Here is a 27,235-nt window from a genome sequence, read left to right on the forward strand (position 1 = left end):
TAATTTTCTCCTTATTCAATCTGGTGAGAGGGACATCAGTGTGACGGACTATAGAGTCACCTATGACTAAAGTGTTAGGTACATTGTCTTGCCTTAGGGGCTGTTGCTGAATGGCACACTGGTGTTGTGAACTATGTGACACATTGGTTGTGATTGGTGTTTGTTTGCGTTTCAGCTTCAGAGGTCTTTGTTGCTTGGGCAGGTTACAGTTAAGGGCCTCTGCATATGTGGATTTAGTGTTGCTATATGTGGGTGTTGGTGGTGCGGGTTTAGAAGGGCTATGTGTTGCTTGAGGTGTAGTGTGGGTGTTAACCTTCTCCTCTTGACTGTTTAGCACAATCTTGGGTGGAGAGAGCTTTGCTTCCATTTTGGCTATGTAAGTGCATCTCTCACAGGTTGTAGTGTTGGGAGGTAGGAGTAGAGGGTTGTCTGTGTACATGAGGCAATTGCTGCATTGCCCCAGTATGCCCAGATTCACCAGGTGGACAGGAGAAATCACCGGAAGCTGGCTCTTGGACATGCCTGGTTTGGGGCTTTTTTTTTTTCTTTGTAAAGTATAGGAGCTGTTTCCTTAGCAAGGTACTTTGCAATTATAGGCTGTTTAGTGCCTACTATTAATTTCTCCTTGTTAACAAGAAGAGTTCAGTGTTTGTATGAGTTTAAGGCTTCCTAGTGCTTTCCAGCAGGTATTAGAGAAAGTGCTAGTCACAGGGATGCTTAAAGGTAAGATTGAAAAGAATGCACTCTGCAGTGTGCGCTAGAGAAGTTAGATGTGAAAGTAGGTAACTTGAGTTTTACCTGTTTAAAAAGTTAAGATTTAGTGGAGAGTTACTATTTTTAAAACAGCAAGATGGATTGAAAGGGGTGGTCACTTTTGTATTTTGGTACTATGAAATACTGTAGGATGTCCAATAAATTTAAATAATTGAAGGGGTGGGATTTCAAAAATGATGATTTTGTGATTACTCACATAAGCCAGTGAAAGTAGAGAGAAATGAGATATATGGTCAGATTAACATAAGAGACGGGCAACTAGAAAGACAGTGGTAAAATTCTGCCTGACTCAGAACAGAGAGAGCTGTGGTCTCTTCTGAAGTTTTAATATGCTGTTAAAACAGAATGCAAGCAAAACACAAGGTAAAGAAAACAAACTACAGTATTCAAAATATAGAAAGGCAATACAGTAATACAAAAAATAAAAGCAAACTAACCTTTCCTTCACAGCAAAGTGTAGCAGAGTCTGGATGAGCCTTTCTGGTACACAAGGGTGGCTCCTATACAGATCTGTGTAATTACAGACGCATCAGCCTTTCCATCTTTATATGCAAAGCCATGGAGCATATTATATCAATACTTATTTATGCAAACATAGGCATCTTAACTGACTTTGACTCCAAAAAGTGAGGTTTTGTGAAGGATAAATCCTGTCTCTTTGATATAGTAAGTTTTATGAAAAGGTTACAGAGGTGGTGTGCAGTGGACACTCTGTGTGTTAAGCTCTAAGCTTGTTTCCATGCAATGGTTTTGTTTTAGCCACACTATGTTACAGGTTTCAGTTCTAATGGTAATTTTATATATATATAATTTATTCAAGTGCAATTCTGGTTTGCTGGGTGGGCACATAGTATTGTGGATATATGGAAAACAATGCATGAGAAAAGTACTTAAATTGCTTAAATGACAGACTATAGCAATGAAAGAGAGGCAGGTGGGTCTTTGGAAGTCAGATGACCATAAGGAGTGGACATCAGAATGGAAGCCACAGTCACAGCCTTTAAAACCAAAAAAAGAAAAGAGTGGGTCAGACGGGGAAAAAATCAAGATGCAAGAAACAGACATCTTAGAGAAGATCTAATAAAAAAGCAAATATTGGAGCTCTAGTACTGTGGTTAGAATTTCAGAAGCATTAGCTTAAGGTCTCAGTGAGGAGTGGGGCAGACACAAAGAGCAAGGGGAAAAGAATAGCAAAGTAAACAAAAAGGCACTGAAATGCAACTTTAAGAAGGTAAATGATAAGCAGAATGTAAGACTCTAGAAGTGAAACTGGAATATAAACAGCTGGAAAAGTAGTGAAGCACAAATCCTGTAGAAGAATTATGGAATAACACTGTAATAAATGACTAAATGAGGCTGATGTCTGACAGGAGTTGATAGGTCTGCCACAACTGTAAATGAAACTCCAAGATTAAGGTCCCAGAAAAGGGTCAAAATTTAAACAGCTAACTTTTGCAAGTAATTCTACTTATGGAGATAGAAATTTAGTATAATGTATAAACAATGACAAAATCTTGCAGTAATACACAATCTTCCAACTCCTGTAACTGAAGTTACAAGAGTTTGGACCTGTAACAAATAAAAAATTGAACAGATAATGTTTTTGGCTGAAGTGCAATATAATGAATACATGTTGATAAAATCTTGCAGTAATCCACAATCTTCCCACTCCTACAAATGAAAGGTCCCAAAACAAATAAAAAAAAAAAAAAAAACGCAAGAGGATAACTTGTTTAGCTAAAACATGGAAAAAAGCAGAAAAGTATCAAAAATATGAACACACAGGTCACTATAAGTCCAAATTAATAATTTTAAGCAGAATTTAAATAAAAGCTCTTTTCTTTCCTTTTGATAAAAACCTTGTTTCTCATATACCAGGCATGAATAAAAAACCCTAGGTGGGTGTAGCTTTGTGCTAATTATAGCTAGAGATGGATCTAATCAAATAAAGCCAATTGATCTCTAGTTCTATAACTCCAATCTGCAGGTCAAATGACACCAGGTAGGTTAGAATTTCAGAAACTTTACCTTAATGTTTCAGTGGGGGCTGGCGTAGATGCAAAGAATGGGGGGGAAACAGTAGCAAAGTAAATAGAGAATCACTGGAATGCAACTGTGAGCAGGTAAATGATAAGTAAATATAAAACTTTAGCAGCAAAACTGGAATACGTACATCTGTAAAAGTACTGAAGCACAGATCCTGGAGCAGAATTCTCAACACTCCCGCTACTGCAATCCCACCACAGACTAAGGCACCAGCTTATGCAGAAATTTTCTAGTAATCTTGTTTATAGAAAAAAATGATGTAATAGATTACTAAATGAGGCTTACATCAGGCAATGTTTTACAGCTCTGCCACAACTGTGAAGGAAACTACAAGATAAAAGCCCAAGAAAGGTGTCAAAATGCAAACAGCTAGCTTTTACATTGAATTCTACTTATGGAGATATAAGTGCAGTATAATTTATAAATGATATTAAAATCTTAAAGTAATACACAATTTTCCCACAACTGCAAATGAAGCTACAAGACTAAGGTCCCAGGACAAATAAAAATAAAAAATCAAGCAGATATTTTTTGTGAAAAAAATGATGAAGTCCTACCTAGAATAGTCCTAAACAGAATAGGACAAAATTGCTCAATTATTATCAGTAATGCTTGGTGCATCCTTGTAGCCCAGTCAGCCTGTATTCTTGGTTATAGTCATATGGAAGGCTAAAACATGTTATTGACATTGTGTCTGTATTATTAGCAGCCATAATTGCTCCACTTATATCTGTTTTCATTCTAAATACTTCAGAGATGGTCTGCACCTGTTGCCACTAGACTTTCCAATACTAGTTAAGGCATAGCCACCCCCATAGTTTCTTTTTTATGTAGTGCCAAGCCAACAGAATTACTAACATAACAAATGTTTCTAATGCCAAGCTGAAGACACTACTACTCAATGCTAGGAGTCTTAAAAAGAAATTGTATTCTCTGGAAGTTATCCTTGCCCTGGAGAATGCTGATATCTGTGCAGTCACAGAGACATGGCTCAAGGCTGCAGAAAGCACCTCAGCAGAGTGCAAGAATACAATGCCTATTACATATTCAGATCACCTTCTGAAAAGGCAACAATGAAAGGAGGAGGTGTTTGTGTTTACATAAAAAGTAATCACACCTCAAGATTGGTCAAGCAGGGTGACTCGCTTGATCTATGCCATGTCCAACTGACCATAGGCAAAATCCCCACTATATCATTGCTAGCTACAGGTTCCAAACCATGTACCATGAAATCCACTCTACACTTTCTATTCAGCCCAACACACTACTGATGGAGATTTTAACTACTCCCTCTGTAAATTGGAATAAATATGACCACTAACATGCAGATTCAGAGATTCTTGAACTTTGCCAGTGCAAATGTTCTGGTACAACTGGTCTGCACTCCCACTAGGGGCACAAATATCCTTTATGTAGTACTCACAAACATGGGGGAGCATTACAACCTCCCCCAGCATAATATCCTCATTGGTAAGAGCAGATCATAAATCAGTCTCCTTTGAAATAAATGTAATGGTTGCACCCCCATCAAATTCTAAAACCCTATAGAATTTTCCCAAGCAAATCTACCTCCTATTAGGTTATGGCATAGCTAATTGTACAGCTCCCCCAACCCCAAAGTCGCAGAGGCCTATGCAGAAGAATACATGAATACCCTGTACAACCACTTAAGCAAGTGTACTGCACATTACTGAACTAATCCCAGGTCTAGTCAGAAAAAAAGCCACCCTGGTGGTCCCCTGGCATAAAAGGACTATAAAATAGAAGGAAGAAATTCCCGTCTAGAAGTAAGTGGGAGGGAGCACAACAGAGAAAAAAATCCTTCATTAGTCTCAACCGGCAAATCAGGGAACTAGTCATATTTTCAAAAGTTAAATACAAGACTAAAATAGCCTCCCAAGCAAAGGATAACGACAAAGAATTTTTAGTTATGTCTGAAATCTTAAGGAATGCACTCAACGAAGTGCTGAGTTGGCTGAAGATGGCACTACCTATACACAGCCAGAAGAAATAGTAAACCTGCTGGCCGATAAATTCAGCTCAAATTTCACCCCTTCATCACCTCTGGTCACCGTCCAGACAATACCCTGTACCATCCCTTTGCCTGTTATCACAAAAGGACAGGTTTTCATTGCACTCTGTAAAGCTAGAAACACAGTACCAATGGGCCCTGATGGAATCCTAGGGTTCCTATTAAATAGCTTGAAACATGACCTTGCAAACCCACTCAGATCTCTGTTTAACCACAATCTCCAGATAGGCTTTGTCCCAGTAGAGTGGAGAACAGCAACAGTCATCCCTCTACATGGGGGGGGGGGGGGGGGGTTAACTGATCCAGGAAATTACTAACCCATAAATCTGACTAGCCTCATATGCAAGGCAATGAAAGGATAATCATGAACCTGATTACAATGACATAGGAAAACTGCAGACTCTAGCCCCAACTCAGTTCAGCTTTCTCAAGGACAGGTCCTGCCTGCTGAATCTGGTGGACATCTTTGAGAAGGTTACCAAGGCCATGGATGAGCATAAGACAGTGCATGCTGCCTACCTTGACCTGGCCAAGGCATTTGATACAATATCCTACTCAGGTATTATAGATAAACTCACAAAATTGGGCATAAACCTCTATGTCACCAGATGGATAGGCAAATGGCTCACAGAGAAGACAAGTTGCTAGAGTGAGGGAATGTAAATTCAGCAAGAGGCCAGTCACCAGTGTAGTACCATGAGGCTCAGTGCTGGGCATCCTCCTGTTTAGAATATAATTTTCAGATGCCAAGGCAAGTACAGACAGCCTTTGGTTGATCAAGTCTGCTGACGACTGCAAGATGGTGGCAGTCATTAAATCCCCAAATGATGCTGATATCCTAAAGAAACTCTGATGCAGACTAATCATTGGTGTCACTGCCATGGCCTTAAACTAAATGTGAAAAAATGTATAATAATAACAATAATAATAATACCATTTGGGAAATCAAATACCCCTGCAAATTACAACATTGATAGCAGCCCTCCCCCCATTAATGGACTCATTGGTTAGCGATCTAGGAACCCAGATAGATTGTAATCTGAACTTTGACCATCATCTGTCCACAGTGGTAAGGAAATCATTCTATGTGGCTCAGATTATAAGTAAGGGAATGACATCCAGATCTAAGGATATCATATTATCACTGCACTCAGCCCTCTTCTGTATAATAATCAAGTACAATGAACCCTTTGGCTTGTACCTTGCCAGCACCTGCAACAGCTGGAGCATCCTCAAAGGTTTCTGACCAAAACATACAGGGTATAGCCAACATGCCATATGTGGACAAATTAAAAGCCATATCACTGTATTCACTTTCCTACTGATTACTGAAGGGTGATTTGTGTCTGACCTAGTCTAGTGCCATTATCCCAGTCTAGTGTCATTACCTCATTCTACCCAGTACAGGGAGAACATTTGAGAAGGCCAATCAGCTTAGTTTCTGCTACTCCTTTCTCTCTTTCCTTTCTCACTTTTCACTTAAAAAAAAAAAATTGTATCTGCTTTTACTGTATTTGTGTTTCTTCCTACTTTATTTTGATTTTGTGTCACCTTAAAAGTATTCAATTGTATTTATTACTGCTTGGTGTAGCTCATTCTAAGCCTTTTAGTTTAAGCACTTGGGCTACAGACCAGTAGTTTCACATTAGGAAGGTTTGTGGCCTGCACTGTGGTGGCAAGACAGGTAGCTTACATCCTTTTAAGTTGGGAACTGCTGATTGAGGGCTCAGTGTCTGTTATTCTAAAAGTGTATTAGTTCTGGTTTAAGCACTTGAGCTTCAGGCCAGTTATTTTACATTAAGAAGGTTTGTGGTCTGCACTCTTGTGGGAGGAGAGGCTGGACTCTGCCCTTCTGAGCTGGGAATTTCTGGTTAAAGGCTTATAGTGCCTGCATATTTGAACTGTTTCTTACTGAAATTGGTACACCTTGTTTGCTGTAGCATTGACTAGATCCAGGCCTGCTGAACCTAGCTTTGTTTGTATGCTTGTTGTTTGTTTGCTTGTTATTTCCCTGAAACGCTAATTCCACCTAAAACACAGCTTTTCAGTGATTCTGTGGATCCCTAGTGATATCTGCATTGCTTACTGTACTTATTTCCTTGTTTCACTTGAAAGAAAGTTACTGTTTGTCGTTTTTGCATTTAAGTTACCTGTAACACATTGCATTTAAGTTACCTGGCACTTGCTCACTAAAGCAATTATATAAGTCAGCACTAAAAAATTAAAAGCACTACACCCTCACAAACTCCCCTTGAGTACCTTGTTCCCCATTGGCCCTTTTTTCAATTATAAAGGAATTCCCAATACTATTCTAGCATGTCCAAAGGTCAGTTGTCAATCTCCTCTCCGGTCCAGCTGGTGAATCTGGGAATCTTGAGGCAATGTTACAACTGCCTCATGTACACAGACAGCCCTCTCCTCCTCCCAACAAATTACAACACATGTGAGAGATGCAACCATATAGCCAGACTGGAGGCTAAGCTCTCTCAACTCAGTACTGGCGTAACCGGTCAGGAGGAGAAGGAAACCACACTCACTACAATGCCAGTCTCACATAGACCTACCACGACAGCAAACCAAACACATAAACACACAAAAACATACTCGGAGGCTCTAAATAAAAATCTGCCTAAGCAGCAGAGACCTCCAAAGCAGACACCCAAGCAACCGCTACCCCAAAACAAAACACATGCAACACATAGCTCACAAAGCCAGTGTGCCGAACAGTCACAGCCCTTAAGGCTAAACAACACAACTGATACACTTGTAATAGGTGACTCTATCATCAGGAACACGGACGTCCCGCTCACCAGGCTGAACAAGGAGAAGGTCATGGTGAGCTGCCTGTCAGGTGCTAGGATCCACCACATAACTCAAGCACTCAGGTCACTCCAAGGCAAGTACAAATATGACTCAGTCATTGTCCATGCTGGTGTGAATAACCTGAGATGTACCTCTGTGGACTACATGAAAAGAGACATAGAGGAGCTCTCTGAGCATGTAGCCCAGGCTGGTATGACCCCGACCTTGAGTAACATCTTACCCTCACCAAGAATTATGCCACAATATGAAGACAAGATGATCAATTTCAACAATTGGCTTAGGTATTGGTGTCATTCAAAGGGGATCCAATGCCTGTCAGCCTGGGATGACATGCTTGAAAAACCATGATGCTTCGGTAGGGATGGCTTGCACCTGTCACCCCTGGGCTTTCGGATATTGGCAAAGGCTCTTGCTAGCCCCATACTGCCTTTTTTAGGCAAGGCTCAAAAGACAAACCCACCTCCATACGTATCACAAGGGATAAGAAACTAAGAGTAACGCTACTCAACGCCAGAAGTCTAAACCCCAAGATGCATGCACTCGAAACTCTCCTTAGCATGGAGAACATCGATATCTATGCAGTAACAGAAACCTGGTTCAAGGCTCCCAAGAGCACCCCAGCACTACCAGGTTATAACTCATACCATGCTTTTCAGCCCCAAAACCTGGACCGAACCACAAAAGGAGGGAGAGTATCAATATTCGTCAAAGATACCCACACCTCCAGGTTGGTGGCACAGCACGAAGCATCAGAGACTATCCATGTGCAACTAACAGTGGGTAAAACTGCCTTCTAGTTTATAGCCTGATACAGACCACCCTCCCAAACCCAAGAACCCCACTTGGCCTTCCTGAGAACACTGGAAAATATGAAGGTCTCTCCAAACACCATTATATTGGGCGACTTCAACTACCCAAACATAGACTGGGAGCATTACTCTAGCTCCAACACCCTAGCCCAAAGGTTCCTAGAATTTATAAACTCAAATGCTATGGAACAACTTGTTACCACTCCCACAAGAGGGGAAAACATACTGGACCTGATCATCACCAACATGGGGACTCTATGCTCCAGACCAGAAGTGTATCCCTCACTGGTAAGATCAGACCATAAACTAATCTCACTGGATATTCACATCCTGACCCCACCCCTTGCCCAGAAAACCACAGTGAAAAACTTCTCTAAAGCAAATTTCACACTCCTCAAAACTGAGGTGGAATCCTTCAAAGCCCCCGGGCCTGTGGAAAATATGGCCCAGACCATAGAATCCTTTATAAACGCATTCTATGAACACCTTCAGGAATGCATGGATCATGCAATACCAAATAAAACCAAGACCCAGTCCTTCAAAGGCAGATGTCCTGTCTGGTGGACCCCAGCCATAAACAAACTATACAATAGAAGGAGGAAGCTACTACATGATAGAGCAAAATCCCAAAAAGGGAAGGCATCTCTGATCAGTATTAGCAAAAAACTATGGGCACTCATAAAATCGTCTAAGGCCAGCTTCGAGAGAAAAATTGCACAGGACACTAAGGATAATCACAAGGCTTTCTTTAGTTATGTTAGGAACCTGGGTGGGAATTCCCAGATATGCTCAGAATTAGTCCAAAATTACAAAAAATACATCGAACCCACAGACATTGCCAACATCCTAGCTGACAGGTTCACCGCAAACTTCTCCCCCCCCCTCCCCACCAAAAGGGAAAATATCTATCCCAGCAGAGTGCTGCCCCCCCAGACATCTCAGATGCTCAGGTAAGAGCCACCCTCTCCAAAGCAAAAAAACACAGCATCAATGGGACCAGACGGTGTCCCGGGCTGTGTCCTACATGAACTCCAAGAAGAGCTAAACCCAAACCTAAAACTACTGTTCAATCTCAGCCTTACTAGAGGATATGTACCCAAAGAGTGGTGTACAGCAACAGTGGTCCCTCTCCACAAATGTGGTGCCTCAACGGATCCTGGAAACTATCACCCCATAAGCCTGACTAGCTTGGTCTGCAAAGCTATGGAAAGGATCATCATGGACCTCATAAATAAAGATATTGGGGACCTACAGACACTGGATCCTACCCAGTTTGGCTTTGTTAAGGGCAGATCCTGCCTCTTAAACCTGGTCGATTTTTTTGAAACAGTCACCAAGGCCATTGACGAGGGGAAGGTGGTCCACACAGCCTACCTGGACCTCGCAAAAGCCTTCGATACAATACCCCACTCGGGCATTATAGATAAGCTCACCAGCTTAAATATAAACCTATAAACCCATATGTCACTAGATGGGTTTCAAACTGGCTCAAGGACAGAACCCACATGGTTAGAATTGCTGGAGCCATGTCAGACTCCAAACCAGTTACAAGTGGCATCCCACAAGGCTCAGTCCTGGGACCTCTCTTGTTCAGTATATATTTCTCGGAGGTACAGGCCAACACGGAATGACTGTGGCTGACAAAGTTCGCAGATGACTGCAAACTGGGTGCCATAATAGACTCTCCAGCCGACACAAGCATCCTACAAAAGGGCCTCATAGAAACAGACAACTGGTGCCAGAGCCATGGCCTCAAGCCAAAAAGTGTATAGTCATCCCCTTTGGCAAAAACAAAGTGCCCAGAAATTACCACATAGGTGGTAATCCATTAAGTACAGAAGAAGTAATTAGGGACCTGGGGACCCAAGTTGATAGCAATCTTTCATTTGACAACCACGTGGCCAAAGTGGTTAGAAAAACATTTTATATAGCCCACCTAATCATGAAGGGATTCACATCTAGATCAGGGGAGGTCATCCTGCCTCTTTACTCATCCCTCATCAGGCCCATAATTGAGTACAATGCCCCTTTTGGGATGTACCTTAGCAGACAGCTGCAGCAACTGGAAAGACCCCAAAAGTACCTCACCAAGAGGATCAAAGGGCTCAAACAGATGCCATATGCTGCCCGGTTAAAGAAACTCCAGCTCTACTCAGTGGCATACCACCTGCTCAGAGGCGATCTGTGCCTGATGTATAAAGCCATGTCCAATCTGGAATTAATGGACATGCTGCTCCTCCGAAAATCCAAATCCCATCGAGCTACACACTCGAGAGACTTGAACCTCAGCACTGAAATAAATAGGACATGCTGGAGGGACAGATTCATAACCCAGAGGCTCCCTTCACTCTGGAATAAAATCCCAGTCCAGGTTAGGCAGAGTCCCTCATTGACTCTCTTCAAGAGGAATCTTGATGAGTGGATGGGAGATTGTAGGTTTACCCCGGGTATCACTTCTGTGTCACTGTTAGACAGAGGCACAGTATACTAACCTCGAAAAAGGGCATAGCAAAATTAATTTAAAATGGGTGGCGAAAGCCAAACATACTCTGGCTAGGCTTATAAATGTCCTAGGGCAGATAGCCTAGTATGAACCTATGAACCTAAAGGTCATTCTCTGACCCAGCTCTGATGGAAATGTTGCATATTCACAAAACTAACTGCACAAGGGTTACCCACTCCAAAGATCTAAACCTGATCTCTGACATGAATAAATCATGCTGGAGAGACAGATATGTGTCCCAGAGATTTCGCCTCCTCTGGAATAGGCTTCCTATTCAAATGAAGCAGAGCCCTTCCCTGACCAACCTGAAGCACAATCTGGACTGATGGGTGGGAAATCACAAATTCATTCCTTGGGTGTTGCCCAGTTCCCTGATGGGCAGAGGCATTCTGTGAAATTATAATCAAAACACTGCTTGCTGACCCTTGTTCTGTTTTTCACAGGGATAGAAGATTGGGTAAAATCTGGGAAAAACTGGATAGACATGTTAAAACTCTTAAGTCGTTAGCCTGGTAATCTCATATGAACCTATGAAGCTATGAATTAAAATCTTTTAGAGCAAAATAATTTCTTATTGTCCTGCCCTTAGTCTTCCTCCTATTGGTTACTTTACTAAATCTTTGTCTGTATTTGTCTTGTTCTAATATAAATGCCTTTCATTTTTTGTTGCATTTATCTGTCCACTGCCCAACATATGGATTTATATTCACACTTACATGTTGGTCAATAATGCCTGAAAGAGGAATCAAAGGTATTGGCTAAGTCCAGATATGTTGTATGTGCTGGGTAACCTCTATCCACTGTTTTGTAACTTTTCTAGAGAACCTTCTTGAACTTCCTTTGACAAAACTGAATTGATGAAAGCCCAGGGCAACAGATTTTTAATGTCCAGATTAATGAGGTCTGAAATAATACTTTGTCTAAACCCTTTCTTTATGTGGTCTGTGTCACATATCTTAAAATATCCTCATATTTAAATTAATTGAGCTTTCCGACTACCAAATATATTATGATTGTACAACTGATTTTTGTCTTTTCTACAGAAATCCAGTGCAGAGCATCAAATTAAACTTCTAGAAATCAATAACTGGCCAAAGACACATCCTATACCTCAGTCACCCAGCACACTGATTGCCATGTTAGGAGAAGTAGAGACCTGGCAACAGAAGACAGCTCAGAGTACAGTATTGGTTGCATGCTGGTGAGTAAAGTACCATGCAAGTCATTATTGATTTTATGACAATGAAACAATTGTAACAACATCATCTATTGTAAAATAATGAGTGGAAGTAGACTAAACAATTTAATTCTTGGAAGGAGATCATAGGATCACATGGAAGGCTCAAATACTGTGATCAAAAAGTATGAAAGCTGTTAGACACTTTCTTGTAACTGTGCAGTTACTTTAAAAATTTACTCAGACATGCAGTTTGGTTTAGGTATAATGTTATTTTATATCACAGATATGATAGGCATTGTGTTACATATGCGGTCAATTTCATATATTCTTTTTTTTTTATGTATATTAAGTAGTAGATGACAAGCTGTTGTATTTACCATATGCACATTGTTGGTTAGACAGGGCTGTCATTCACAGGTGAGTTTCTTGGGTAATATTTGAATTCACTGCATGTGATATCTATTAACAGTGACTCTGGATTACCCACACTTTGTGCCTGTTAAACAAGCCAAGTGCACTATGCACTATCTGTCTATGAATTTTAGTAAGTATTATTCAAACAATACAGGACTGAACAGCACATTAAACATTGAAGGTAACGCTGGAATAATCTCTAACAGGCTGAAAATAACAATGATTACAAGTGATTTTTTTTTCCTAATGTAATTGTTTTTGTGAAATACATTTGCACTGTACTTCAGTGAGTTTTTCATTAATTAAAAAAATACAGCTTGTATAGTACTAAATCATTGGTTAGCATTGTGACCTATGAATATGAGTTGCTGCCAGTGATTCCCTGTCATCAGCTCTTAGAATTATACATCCTGTGTGCAATATGTCCCATACTGTTGACAGAATGTGACAAAAGCTGAGAATTCACCAGTAAATGCTTTAAAAGTTTTTCTATGTCTGACTTGGACATTTTTGATTTTGTGCACTGTATTCCACAGTGCAGTTTTGGGGTATTCCTGTGTACTACATTCCCTTTTCCATCAGGTTAATCCTGTTATATTGCTGTATCCTCCTGTGACGTGGCTACATATCCTACTCTACAGTCTTTGTTAAGTTACTCACATAAGGTGTCAAATCAAATGCAATTTGAAAGGTACAGAATAATAATAGCTTTTGAATCCATCTCTCCTTTGAGGCACTTTGTAATATTATATCTCATATCTCATACTTTGGCCAAGATCACAACTGGTTTCATGTGGTATTTTCTATTACACACAAACAGTTGTCTGTTCACCCAATTTGCTATTTGTTTGTTTTAGATTGTGTAAATTATTTATCCCTGTAACATATGGAATGGTAGCAGAGGCTTATGCTAAATTTCTTATTCATAGATTGGACTAAAAAATTTTGCTCAATGTGATTGAGATTTGTTCAAGCAATGCTACCACGTTTGAGAAATAAGATGTAGTTTAAAGCCACACTGGTCTTGAAATAATAGAACTGGATGATCATGTTATCTAAACAGCATTCAGTTAAGGCTATTTGTTTGTAAGTGGCAGCTTAAAGAGCACAACCACCTAAATGCTCAAATGTAGCCATATTTTTATCTTCGGACTTGAAAGCAAGCCTGCCACACTCTCAATGAGGAGGGAGACCCTCTGCATCACCCTTCTTATACGTACTACATCTGAGGTTGTTGGTACTTGGATTTAGTGAAATAACCTGAACCTTCAATGCATCACTCGTAAGCCAAATTAATAAAGCAGCAATCATGGAATGCCACTATTAGAACAGGTAGTGGCCTTGATTTGTCTGCTAGTTATGAGAGAGAGAGATACAGAGAAACTGAGAGAGAGAGAGAGAGAGAGAGAGCAGTGTTTTATCAGTGAAGTAACTTAAGTGCTGTTTGTATTCCAGCATAAACACAGATTGTCATTTGAAGATATGTACATTTGAACCTGCACAATCTTGCAGAATGTGCTCAGTAATGTAAATAGTTGTTTCCAGTTGCGTGCAAATATGTTAATATTGCTTGCTATACCTTGATTTGTGAAAAGTAAATTTTGTCCTGCCACTACTATGTGTACTCATTTGCACTGTCTTCTGTACAACCCAATACCTACTAATAGCACTTACTGAAAGAAAATACAGCAATAAATAAATAAATAGAATACACAGTGCTCATCGTTGGGTAATAATTGAAGGTAAACATCAACCAGTCCCCAGGACAGACATTTTCAGTAGCTAGTTAACCCTAATGATATATGGATGCAGTCATGTAGATTGACTACTGCAGGACAGATTAACTGTAAACAAGATTGCACTGTATACATTTCTCAGTCATTTATTTACTCATTTAACTTTGCTAACTGCATATGTGAACTATTCCAAAGATCCTTTTCAGCCACACCAAGAGCCAAGGGGGAGTAGCAAGTTTTTAAAACAACATCTATAAAAAACGAAGTTATGTACATACCATAACGTTCCATGTTTGCAGTCCATCTCACCTACATTCTTGCTGGATGGGTTTGGAGCCGATATTCAGCTCCAACTCGGCTGATACTAAAGCTCGAGAGCTTTTACTGGCTCGAGGCTAGCCCCTATCCCATGGTGCCTCATGGCAATTCCCCAGATCTAGTTTGCAATTAAGCAATAAATACCTATCAGGTAAGACCAGTATCAGAGCTGCATACATGCAGACAAAGGATTTTGAAAATATAATCCATGCCAGGTGGAAAAAAAAAGAGAACCAGGTCAAACAGCACCAGTATAGTCCACCAGATCCCCCAGAAAACAGGAAGGGGGTTGGAGGGAGGGATGCAAGAATGTAGGTGAGATGGACTGCAAACATGGAATGTTATGGTAAGTGCATAACTTCTTTATGTTATGTAGTCCTATTTCGCCATAATTCTTGCTGGATGGGACAGCGTCCTTAGCAACTATATCCCGGGTGGCTCAAGTGAAGAGACTCTTCAGCACAGTGGACCCAAAGGAAGACCTTTCCCGGCAGGCCAAATCCAATTTGTAATGAGTGACAAAAGTATGTGGTCTTGCCCAAATAGCTGCTGCACAAATAGTATCAATTGGGAGCCTAGATCTAAAGGCACATGAAGTAGCTATAGCTCTAGTAGAATGACCTTTAACTTTGATGGGTAATTGTTTGCCAGCTTGCTGATAAGCAAATGATATGCAATTCAAAAGCCATTTTGAAAGAGAAACCTTAGAAACAGACAAGCCTTTTTCTTGTCGGAAAAGGAAACAAAAAGTTGATTTGATTTTCTGAATTCTATAGTCCTATGTAAATAAAACCTGAGAATTCTGTGAACATCTAATGGTGTAGTCTATACTCAGATTTATTAGAGTGGTTCGGAAAAAACACTGGTAGCTCAATGGTAGTATTCAGATTGTGGTCTGAGCATACCTTGGGAAGAAAGGAAGGGTTTGTCCTGATAGAGACTCTATCCTTGCGAAAAATAATGTAAGGAGGTCGAATAGTTAGAGCTTGCAGTTCTGAGACTCTCCTAGCAGATGTTATGGCTACTAAGAATAGTGTTTTCCATGACAACAATTTTAGGTCTGATGAAGAGGATGGCTCAAAGGGTGCAGACATCAAAGATGAGAGTACTAAGTTTAAGTCCCAGGGTTCTAATGGTTGTTTGGAGGCTTGGGAAGAAAAACTCATTTTAAGAAAGTTTTACACAAGGAGTGCTGCATGATTGGATTTCCCATGAAGCCAAAATGGAAATTGGAAATGGCAGCTAACTGAACTCTAACTGTAGCGGCTGCCGCTCCTTCCTGTAAAATTGATGCTAGGAAGGATAAGATAGATTCTATAGGAGCCATATCTGGATCTAAGGCCTGGTTTGTAGCCCAAAATGAAAACCTTTTCCATTTGCTGGACTATATTTTCTGGTTGGAAGGTTTATGGGATGAAATTAGAATGTGTTTGACCGTAGGGGATAGGGGAATACACCTGGCTATTCATGGGACTGGAGCAGCCATGCTGTCAATTTGAGGGTGTGGATGGTGGGGTGGAACTGTCCCGATTGATGAATCAGGAGATCTGAAGATGGATCCAGAATCCTTGGTTCCTTCAAAAGGTAGGGCCACAGGAAGGGAAACCACACTTGTCAAGGCCAGTAAGGAGCAATGAGGATCAAGGAACTCCTCAACTGTCTTGCTTTCTGTATTACCTTTGGGATGAGTGGAAAAGGAGGAAAGGCATAAAGAAGTCCCGGAGACCAGTCGTGAATTAGAGCATCCCTGTGTGACAGCCCTGGATGAGGAATGAGGCAAAGTAGCTACTGCATTTGGTGTTCAGGTGTGTGGCGAATAGGTCACAGCAAGGCTGGCCCCATCTGTGAAAGATCTCTTTCGCAACTTTTGGATTCAGGGACCACTTGTGAGGCATTAGAATTGCTCGGATGAGTTTGTCTGCTATTACGTTGGATTTTCCCAGGATATGCATTACTATCAAGAAGCGTTGAGTATCCATCGCCCATTTTTAAACTCTTAAGGCCTCTCTGCAAAGCAGGTAAGACTTGGTTCCCCCTTTCTTGTTTATATACCACATGACAGACATGTTGTCTGACTGAATCGCAATTGTTCCGGTGGGAAGGGAGCTGTGAAGTGCTCGCAGTGCATACAGCACCGCTCTCATCTTCAGAACATTGATGTGCAAGTGGTTCTTGTGGTTCTGCCAAGTACCTTGGACTGTCATTCCCAGATAATGCCCCCCCCCCCCCAACCCTATCTGGGAAAGTGCCCATGGTCAAAACTGCTTTCTCTTAGGGAGGAACAAGTGGATGACCTAGGATAAATTGTTTTGTGTGCAACATTTGTGGATGCATCTTTGTAATTTTACAGAGTCCTTCAAGTCTTCCTTCACTAACATCCCCTTTGATGGTTCATCTCTTTTTGAACCCCAAATGAAAGAGACTTTGACTAGGTGCGAGCAGGAAGGGGAAAACCTTATCTGCTGTCAGAGTCCATTTCTCTCTCCTGTCTAGACCCTATCCCAAGGGTAATACAGGAGGAAAAATGTGGTTCCATAAATCCCAAAAAGGTTTCCCTCAGGCACAAGGTCAAACCTCCTCCAGAGGCAGAGGGGGAGGATATAATGGAAGACACAGCCCTCGCAGCAGTGGAAACCTGCAGCATCAGGGAGACAGAGAAAGTTTCTCTGATCGTCCCTTCCATTGCCCCTGAGGGATTGCCCGACTGTCCATCTCTGGAGGCAGTCAGGGGTCATCTATCGCTGTACCCAAGTGCCTGGCTAACCATCTCGCAAGATCATTGGGTACACACCATAATATCCAGAGTTTACCTGATCCCCTTTGTTTCCGAACCTCCAACAAACCGGTCTCTACCAGACATACCACTGGTCCAACTAGACCGTGCAACATCAGAGGTCATCTCGTTGCTACAAAAAAAGTCATCCAAGAAGTCCCCGAAGAGCAAGTAGGATCCGGAACTTACTCTTGATTCTTTTTAGTTCCAAAAAGACAGGGGACTGGAGATCAGTCCTAGCTCTCAGCAGGCTCAACAAGCATATAAAGAAATCAAAGTTCTGAATGGTCACTCTGCAGTTGATATTTCCCTTTACTGGACCCTGGAGGATGTCTTCTAACTCTTTCAGGAGACCCCTTTGAAGATGAGTAAAATGAATAAGGTAATTCAGCGATCTTAGTATAAATGCCGCTGAAGAAAAAGTATGCTTCCCTTACCTATCCATCGTCCTGGACTCCTTATTAGGAGGATGGATATTAGAAGATGCCTCAGATAACTCCTTCTTGGTGGCCACTGCTACCACCATAGCATCATCGAAAACTCCTTTACTAAGAAATGTCTTGTCCTCAGGTGCTGTCATGAACTTATTTGGCCTCCTTTGGATGGGGTCCACTGAATCTGGAGAGGTCCAGGCTTTCCACGATATGACCCCCAAGAGTTGGTCATAAGGCGGTGTCACCCAGGAGGTGGAAGGTCAGGAACCAAAGGCCTCAAGATACACTGATTCATCCTCAGTAGGGATAGAGGTCTTCCAATCACCCCTCTGTCTAAGGACTTCTAGGATGTCAGAAAAGGAGACATCCTCAGAGGGGGATCTAGGAGACCCTTCTGATTCCTCTAAATCATTGTCTGACATGACAGACTCAGGTGAGTCGACATGCTTCCTCTTACACAGCCTCTTCTGAGGGAGCTCTCCAGTGGGATAATCTGGGGAGGTCTCAGAAGAGGGGGCACCTCCAATGGGAGCTACTTGGGCCTCTGGCTCCCTACGCTGTGGGGATGGAAGGGGGGAAGAGGTTGCTGCCTGCTGCTGGTGGGATACAGGTTCCAAAGGAATGGCTTTAGCAAAAGATAAAGCCTTCTCTATAGCTTCAAAAGCCTTCCCCCTCACTCTGAAGAAGACATCCATTCCAAGGGGATGGATGTTCGACTCCTAGAAAGGGGGAACGGCTCTGAAGCAGAAGTGTGAGCTGAGCTGAGTCGAGCTGAGGCTCCGAGAGGGATGGTCAGTTCTGACGAGAACCTAGGGTGACTGTCCCCCTTGGAGTTGACACGAGAGCGTCAGATCCCAGATGCCTTGGCTCCAGACTGAGCCATCAAGGATAGAGTAATTGGCTCCAAGGAAGCAGGTTGAATCCCAGGAGCTGACGGGTCCAAGACAGAAGAACCTGAAGTAATAGGTTCTGAGAGCAAAGCAGTCAGAGGAGGGACAGTTGTTGGTAAGGGGGTCAGCTCCGAAACCTTTGGGTCCGGAGGGGCCAATTTTCTTGCCAGAGCTGGATCTGAAAGCAATCTCTTCACCACTCGCTCAATATCCTCATCAGATAGAGTCCTGGAGGATCTGGTGGAGAGGGAAGGAGATCTCCTTCTCTCCAAAATAGGATATCTGAAGGTGGGAGACACAATCTCAATTTCAGGTAAACATTTCAGTACTGAAGGTCATCTCAGAGCCGAGGAGACCGACAGCACCAAAATGGACGAAGCTGAGTCGGAAACGGAACTTCTTGGCTCTGACACTTTAGTCTTTTTAGTCTGCTCCGAAGCCGGGGCCGAAGATTTTCTCTTAGAGGATTTTGGAGATGCCTGACCAAGTTTCAGCTGTTCCTGGAAGGAACTGGTCATGAGACCCCTATCAATGAGTTTCCTCTTTCTTTCATTTAAAACTCTAGTGCTAAATGCGTGACAAAATGTGCAGGGTTCATGCAAATGGGCTTCACCAAGGCAATACACTCAACTGGTGTGGCTGTCTGTGAGAGACACTTTCTGCTAACACCTATCACACCTTTCAAACCCTGAAGGGTGATGATCCTTATGCTCCCTATCCTTATGTTTAGACATTCCGACTATCAGGAATAGATAAGCTAGATAATCTTTTTTTTTTTTTTTTTTTTTTTTTTTAATAAACACTCACACACACAGGGAGGAAAGGCCCTCTTACTTAAATGGGCACTACTGCCCTCTAACTTAAATGGGCCGTACAGTCCTTTGGGGGGAATAGGGGTCGGAAACTTTCAAAAAACAGTCACACAAGAGACAAAAAAAACTATATATATAAAAATGGAAAGAAAAATAGAAAAAAGGACTAGATTTAGCAAATAAAGTTTTACTTAGCCAACGAGCCAGTAAGACACAACCTCGAAGCTTTCGCGGCAAACGAGATCTAGGGAATTGCCGTGAGGCACCATGGGATAGGGGCTAGCCTCGAGCCAGTAAAAGCTCTTGAACTTTAGTATCTGCCGAGTCGGAGCCGAATATCATCTCCGAACCCATCCAGCAAGAATTATGGTGAGATAGGGCTACATAACATCAGGTATTACCTTCCAAGTTTCAATTCAAACCAAGATTTGCATTCAGGTTACATTATAACGAGCACTGAAAGTTCAACAACTGCAATTATTGTATTTTACAGGAATAGCTACAGAAATCACTGCAATCTGAACTAGGACACTAGCACTAATACAGTTTAGTAACTACTGTAGGTCTGCTTTTACCTGAAATGAATTGTTGCTCTGTGTTCCTTCGGATATTCATCAGTCACTTCTTTGCCTATATCTTTTACCTTGGTGTTAACTATTGTGTTGCTTTTTCTATTTTCAGAAAGTGAGTTTTTAACTCACTTTTGAGGATTTTGATTTTAAGATTCCCATAAAAATGGCTAATAAGTGCTGTTGTGGTCATTTGATTTCTCCTCACAATTTCCACCCTAACTGCTTGCTTTGTTTGGGGTAAAACCACAATGTAAACAATAGTGAGCATTGTAGCTGTATTAATTAAAAAAATATAGTCAGATAAGATAGGAATCTGTGGGCTTTTTAGAGCATATGTGATCCTTGTTTCTGATTTACTTTTTTCTCACCCCTCTTCTTCACCTTCTATTTCTTGTAAACAGCAAGAAAAATTAAGCACTTAGGAATGAAAAATAATGAAATCCAGAGAGCTTCTCAGTAAAGTTAAGAAGGTGAAAGTTATAGATGCTTTCTCAGAGTAATCTCAGAGGCAGGCAGCAGCTTGTGTGAGGCCTGATTTACTGTATGAAACATCTCATGCAGTGGCTGCAGGAGTAAATGTCTAATCACTATTAAAAGAAAATTAAAATTGCTATTTTTCCTCCCTTTTCCCTTTCATTTCAAGTTTTTAAATTGAGATTCTAATGAGAGCTGCAGTCCTATTCCAAGATGCTTTATTGCCTGGTGTTATGGTTAAAATGACTTCTGATATTGAATCTTTTCAGCTTGGTGAGAACATTCTCATGCCTACACTTCAAACAACACCCCTGATAAGCCTGGTGCAGAACCTGTTTCATCCATTTACAACTCAGTGTTCCATTGATTCAATATTTTTGCCACTTCCATCTCCTGTAACTTTATAGTTATGGTAGTAGAGATGACCAGGGAATAGAAATTAGTAGGCAGACACCTTCTGTTGAATTAGCTGTCATTTATGGGGAGGTGATGACAGGAATACCTGGTCACCAGAGGAGTGGATGTCTAGGGTTCATATGTCAGTCCACTGGATACCATCCTTCTTCTGTTGCAATCACAGATTGCAGAAAATTGCAGTGAAGTACTTTAACTTGGTTCAAAACAAAGTTTATTTATTTAATACTTAGCCTAAAATGTCCATCTTTCAGACTGCCAGAGTAAAAGAGAGAAAGATGCAATCATCACCACCTCCATAATCTGATTCTGACGAGGAAGATGAAAACGTGGCTTAATGGGATCATTTCCTCTCCATTAGCCAGTTCTGTTGTAATACATGGATAAAGTCCTTTGTATAGCCTTGCTATCCCAGTTTGATTATTGATTCATGTACTGAAAGCTGGCTGTGGAGAAATAGAAAGAATAAGGTGTAGCCTACTCACATGTCTGGAGGGAAGAAGGTTGGCTGTGTAAGTCTGGACCACATACTCCTGAAACCCAAGGCGAGAACAGAAATCACTGAAGATACTTGCATTTCAAGGAGACTCGGACAATTTTGATGATGCATTTTGTGGAAGATTGAAACATGCTCACAGCAGACATCCATTAGATGTTGGCTGTTGGGAAAAACATGTGTGCACAGTGGGGAGTTAGGGCCAAATAGAAGAGGTCCAGATTCTCCCACATGGATAATGGCACCACTCCTGTAATGTTCACTCATCACCTCATCATTAAAGATGGAGTTATAGAGCTCTCACCCATGGTGGAAAGAAGTGGAAGAGGGTCAGAAACCCCCTGGGTTGTAATATTGATTCTGACAATGAAGAATGCTGATGGTGAAGCATCCCTATCAAGCGGTTCCATTCTGAAAATATTTCCTTTGGGGAGAATTTAAATTCACTAAAAATAAAAATCTGTACTTGCTCAACAGGATATTAGGTCAGCTTTAATAACTAATCAACATCTGCCAGTTGTTATTCCTATCATTTCGGAGAAACATAGAGATATTTTTAATGAAACTGTTCTAGAGCCAGATTTTCAAACACCATCTCCTGCCTGTTTCTATATTGCTCCAAATGTTTTGTACTGGGAACAGTGGCAGACTAAGTGACAACAAAGTTAGAGTCTCAGGAGTTTCTGTACATAGTTTAGTACTTGAAATTCTTATAGCTGCTATGGGAAGATTAGATCTATGGTGATATGGGAAAATGTAACACTTCATTCACTTTGGAGATTAGGACAGGTAGTTGTCACAGTTGAATTGCACAGTGACAGAGTGACATTCTTAGGCAAGTAGCTGATCTAACCCAAAGTATCTTTGATGTTTCTGTAAGGGATAGTATTTCTAAGCTGACCCAGATTACAGACGTCGGCTTTTATATGGTAAAATGTGGCTGTTGTACAGTAAGGGCCTGTCTGGAGACAGCAGTATCCAGCAAGACTGGCTATGGACCCAGCCTTTTTTGATGATGTCAATGGAAATTTGCTAAATTATTCCCTTGACGAGTCCTTTATGTGAGGTTCTCCAGTACAGAAATTTCTGTATCAGTTGGACGAATATGGCAAAGCCATGCAGAACTTGAAGCAAATGTTCCACAACATCATACGTAGGTAATCTAGAAACAGCTCTTAGAAATCCTGACTATTTTTTCAAAAACTTTGCTAAACAGTAACAATTTAAATTAAACAGGAAACGTCAGAAAAGAAAAATCAGCAAGACTGGAAAATAGCCATTGACTAGGGCAGCAACAGCAGTAGCAATATACAGGCAGCTAAAATAGGTCCTCCAGAAGCATCCATCATTATCATTAATTTCTCCGTACTCCACATCTCCTTATTCTAGAAGGAACACACTTCCTCTCTACAACAGTTTAGAATTACTAGAAATATGTGGGTAAGACAGACACTGTCAGGAAGCATTTTGTAAAGTTTTGTGCCTTTCCAGTGCTGGGAGCTTTCCCTTTAATTCCAAAAGATCGCATGGTCTAACCTCACCAGTAATTCAACATCTATAAGATATTCAGACTTTTATCCAGTGCCATGGGAAAAGGCAATGATTCCAGATTTTTCCCAGATCCTAAAAAAGAAAGTCTTCGAAGGCCTTATTTTAGATATATGAAAATAAAATTCATCAAAATAAAATTGATTGGTCATGTCGACACTACAATCTCTTTTACCTTTCCTGTTGCTGAATGCCTTTTAGTGACTCTGAATATTCAAAATGCTTATCCCATATTTTTTCACAAATTATACAGGCAGTTCCTCAATTTTCAGGTGGAAAACTTCTGTTATTATTTTAGTTCCTGAACTTGTTAGCCTTTCTGCTGTGCGTAATATATTTACAAGTGCCGAGTACCAGAGTCTGCACATATGAGTGATCAAATCCATATCTAGCCTTACATAAATGAACATCTAATCCAAGCATCATGTCAACAGAGTCTGTATTTAAAGCAAACTCTTTGTTTTCACAATTTGTGTCATTTAAAAATGAACTTGCATCCCTCTAAGGCAAAGAGGTTGTTGAGGTTTGGGGAAATAGTTGGCTCCAAAATGTTGCCTGTGTAATTTCATTTCCTCAGGGAAGGCTTCAGAGTGATGTTATATTTCTTCTTTTACATTGCTCTGGTTACCACTCTAATAACTAAACTTTTCCTAAGTGTAGTGGGCAGCTGACCCCTTCCATCATTATGGTACCAAATGTCAGATCAATTACTGTCTCAGAAATGAACGGAATCAGATCTTCCCAGCTCTTGGAATGCATTCTCATGTTGCACTCACTCCTGCTAGTGAAGAACATCTTCTGCTAGCACAGCCAGATAGAACTAAACCAGATCTTCGCATTTGTACCTTCTCTCCCAAAATCAGAAGCTAACTGTAAATACTATGGGTTATACAGGAGGCATTCTTTTTTTCAGTTAGTGAAACTTCAGATTCTGTGATATCCTGCTGCAAAGAATAAGTGCATATATATAAAATAGATTGCGGTCATCTAGTTAGGTCTGAGAGGTTAGCAGGCAGAACTTCAGCCTGGAGTAGAATTACTTGAGTGAAAATTGAATATAAGTTCCTTCCTGGAGTCTGGACATAACAGAGAAATGGAGCTAAAGGTAAAAAGGGACAAAAAAATGCAAATCCCATTTGATAGCAGCTTATTGGCCAAGAAACTGAACAGTGGTTCACCTTTCTGATACAAAGGTCAGTGAGACAACTTGGTACTGCATCTCCACAGCAGTCAATGTCTAAATCAGCTGTAGGGGCCTGCTTTTGAAGTCAGATATCAAGATATTGGGTAACTTAACCTACCAACTCGTATGATTTCAATGGGATACCTCACACTTATCCTTCTTTCTTTTTCTGGCTGACATATTTTCTATCCTTAAAAAGTCTGTCTGTCTAATAGATACTAAATAACTGTATATGTGTGTAGTTTCCTGTTTTGTTACTCTGTAAATTTGATTCTCTTTGTAAAGATTTGTTTAACAAATTTTAATATCCTGTATTTTGTTTATGGAGTTTTTCTCCCCAGGCCTCCACTGAAAATGGGCTCATTTCAACCCAGTGGACTTTCCTGGTCAACAAAAGCAAATTAAAAAAAAAAAAAAAAGACAAAGAAGACTGATAGTAGTAAATATTTCCTTTCTCAATGGGCCAAATCCTTTAAATGGTGTCACAGAATCACCATTGATCCACTTGCTGCTTTAGGACCACAGATGTTACAATATGTAATAATTTTCTTCTATCCAAGTACAAGGTAGCTAGCTTTTGTAATCCTGACAACCATGAGTGAGATCCTAGGAGTTGTAAGACTCTTATTCTGAGAATATCTTAATATTTACTAAGTCCAAGGTTGTAATATGCCAGAATATTCCGGGTCTACTTCACTTTGTCAAAAACACAAATAAGCGAATACTTCTTTATCAAATGCTTTTCATTCAAGTGGCACTTTGTTGAACTGGCGTTTAAATGAAAATTTTACCAGGGGGAAGAAACAGTGGGTCATCATCGGGAATTGGCCCTTTTCCCCAGTGTAGTGCAATCTTGGAGTTAGTATATTTAGTTAGGACGGGCTTGGCAGCCACAACCCCCCACCTGAGTGGGTTTTAAATTTTGTTATTTTTGTATCGCTTGGTTGGTCAGCCAACCATTTTCCCCCCTGGGAAAATTTTCGTTTAAATGCCGGTTTGACAAAGTGATGGTTCACTAAAAAGCGTTCGACAAAGAGGTATTCACTTATTTGTGTTTTCGACAAAGTAATATAAACCCAAATATTCCATCTATATCAAAGAAAGAACTTGCCTCCTGCTACAGTAAAATAGCTAAATTTGCTACCAGTCTTTCTCATAGAACCCGGCATTGTCATAGATTACAGCAATTAAACTGGCTTGAGCTGCACAAGTACCTAACATACTCACAACTAACTACAGCACACAAATTCATTCATCATCCAGAAAAAATGCCCTGTACTAAAAAACATATTCCTATCCTACTGTTCAGCAAGGGACCTCTGTTCTAGTAACACATTCTTACTACTCACAAATAAGTGAAATAATGTTGCAGGAGACTTGCTCTACTCCCAATATATTGCTAAACTCTGGAATAGTATCCCCACACAAATAAAACGTTCTGCCAAACGCAATCATTTTAAACAACATCTTAACCAGTCCTGGTCGTGCACATGCTTATCACCAGGGTACGACTTTGTGTTCACCGTACAATACTCTCCAAACATCTACTGTCAACCTCCCACTGAAATAACAAAACAATTTTTATACTTAACTGCTGCCTGTAGAATCCATTAATTTGCAAATGGGCTTTCTCTTTAATTTCTACCTCTGTAAAATCTTAGAATATATAAATTAAACTATTGTATGAGTATAAATGTAAATAGAAATGGCAGTACTCTGTGTTTAACTGGAACTAAGTATAATTCAAGGTAAACAAATGAAGTATTCCTCCCCAGGCCTCCACTGAAAATGGGTATTACCCAGTCAGACTTTCCCAGAAAACAGACAACTAACTAACTAACTAACTAACTAACTAACTAACTAACTAACTAACTAAATAAATAAATACATAAATAAATAAATACATACTGTGAGGTACAGTGACAATGGATGCAGGAAGGAGGAGGTCACCCCTGAAAAAAGATTTAATGGTGGAACACCATATTCTGAAATTCATTGTTTAGCATTTGGAATCAACGTTTGAAGTTTACAGTTTTAATACCTTTAATTTTGGGTATCATGATAGAAAGTGCTACTGGCACAGTATATCCTTCAGCAAAATTAAATGGCCCCAGTACCACTGCCTTGTTGTATGCTGAAATACTCATAGCTTCTAATACAGCTCATAGGTAGTCTAAGTAAGGGATTTTACCAAGAGAGACCCTTTAGGCATTCACTATCTCCTACTTGGGATCACAATTTTGTTATGGAAAAACTGGCAATACCCCTTTGGACACATTTGTTCATTTCAACTCAAGTTATTATCTTGGAAGTCTCTTTCCTTATTTGCAATCATCTCAAGCAGAAGGATTTCTGATATACTAGCTTTGATATCCTTGTGTAATATTTTTCAACCAGGACAACATGTCTTTGAAACAAAATCCCTCTTTCACTCCTAAAATAATCAGTGAACGTACATCAGACTACTGTGTTCAATTACTTCACTTCTTTACTAAACAAGAAAATGAGGAGGAAAGTGTTTTGCGTTGCATGAATATTCCCAAAGTAATTCAATTCTGTTACCAAAATCAACATTATTATGCTAATTAGTTATGTCATTTAGGAAGTTATGAGGGACAGAACGGGTATAAGAGGTAAAATTAGGAGCAATCTGTAAAACCAAGAACAGTCGGGAGGGATGGGTGCATGTGTCTTATGTTGTGGATGGATAATGTATCTTTAAACAGCCATGCAGTAGACGTCTGAACAAAGCTGGGAGAAACACTAGATGACAACAGGAAGACATTTTAAAATTGCACTGATTTATGAATAAGGTCTTTCCTCGTTGGGCTAATCTGTCTCTGATTTGCTTTTTCTGCAGTTGTGGAAACAGACCCGTTTGGCAGCAGCTCTTAGCTCCTCCAGTGGGATTCCTTATGAATCACAGAGATGGTCTCTGAGAATCAAAAGGGCAACAACTTTCTCTTCAACTACATATTATAAAGACATCCCCTCCTCATTAATG

At 40.6% G+C, this 27,235-nt stretch overlaps 1 protein-coding gene across 2 annotated transcripts in view; it reads left to right on the forward strand.

The window, feature by feature from the left end:
- Positions 1-27,235, forward strand: part of LOC122806395 (receptor-type tyrosine-protein phosphatase U-like) — a 1,549,454-nt gene that overhangs the window by 1,451,151 nt on the left and 71,068 nt on the right. For both annotated transcript variants that reach the window (XM_044076762.1, XM_044076771.1), the window contains one exon: positions 12,031-12,188. In XM_044076762.1, coding sequence (XP_043932697.1) covers positions 12,031-12,188 — 158 coding nt within the window. The remainder of the gene's footprint in view (positions 1-12,030; positions 12,189-27,235) is intronic.

This window comes from Protopterus annectens, chromosome 1.part1 (genome assembly GCF_019279795.1).
Source record: "Protopterus annectens isolate FY-2018-M chromosome 1.part1, PAN1.0, whole genome shotgun sequence".
Lineage (NCBI taxonomy): Eukaryota > Metazoa > Chordata > Ceratodontiformes > Protopteridae > Protopterus > Protopterus annectens.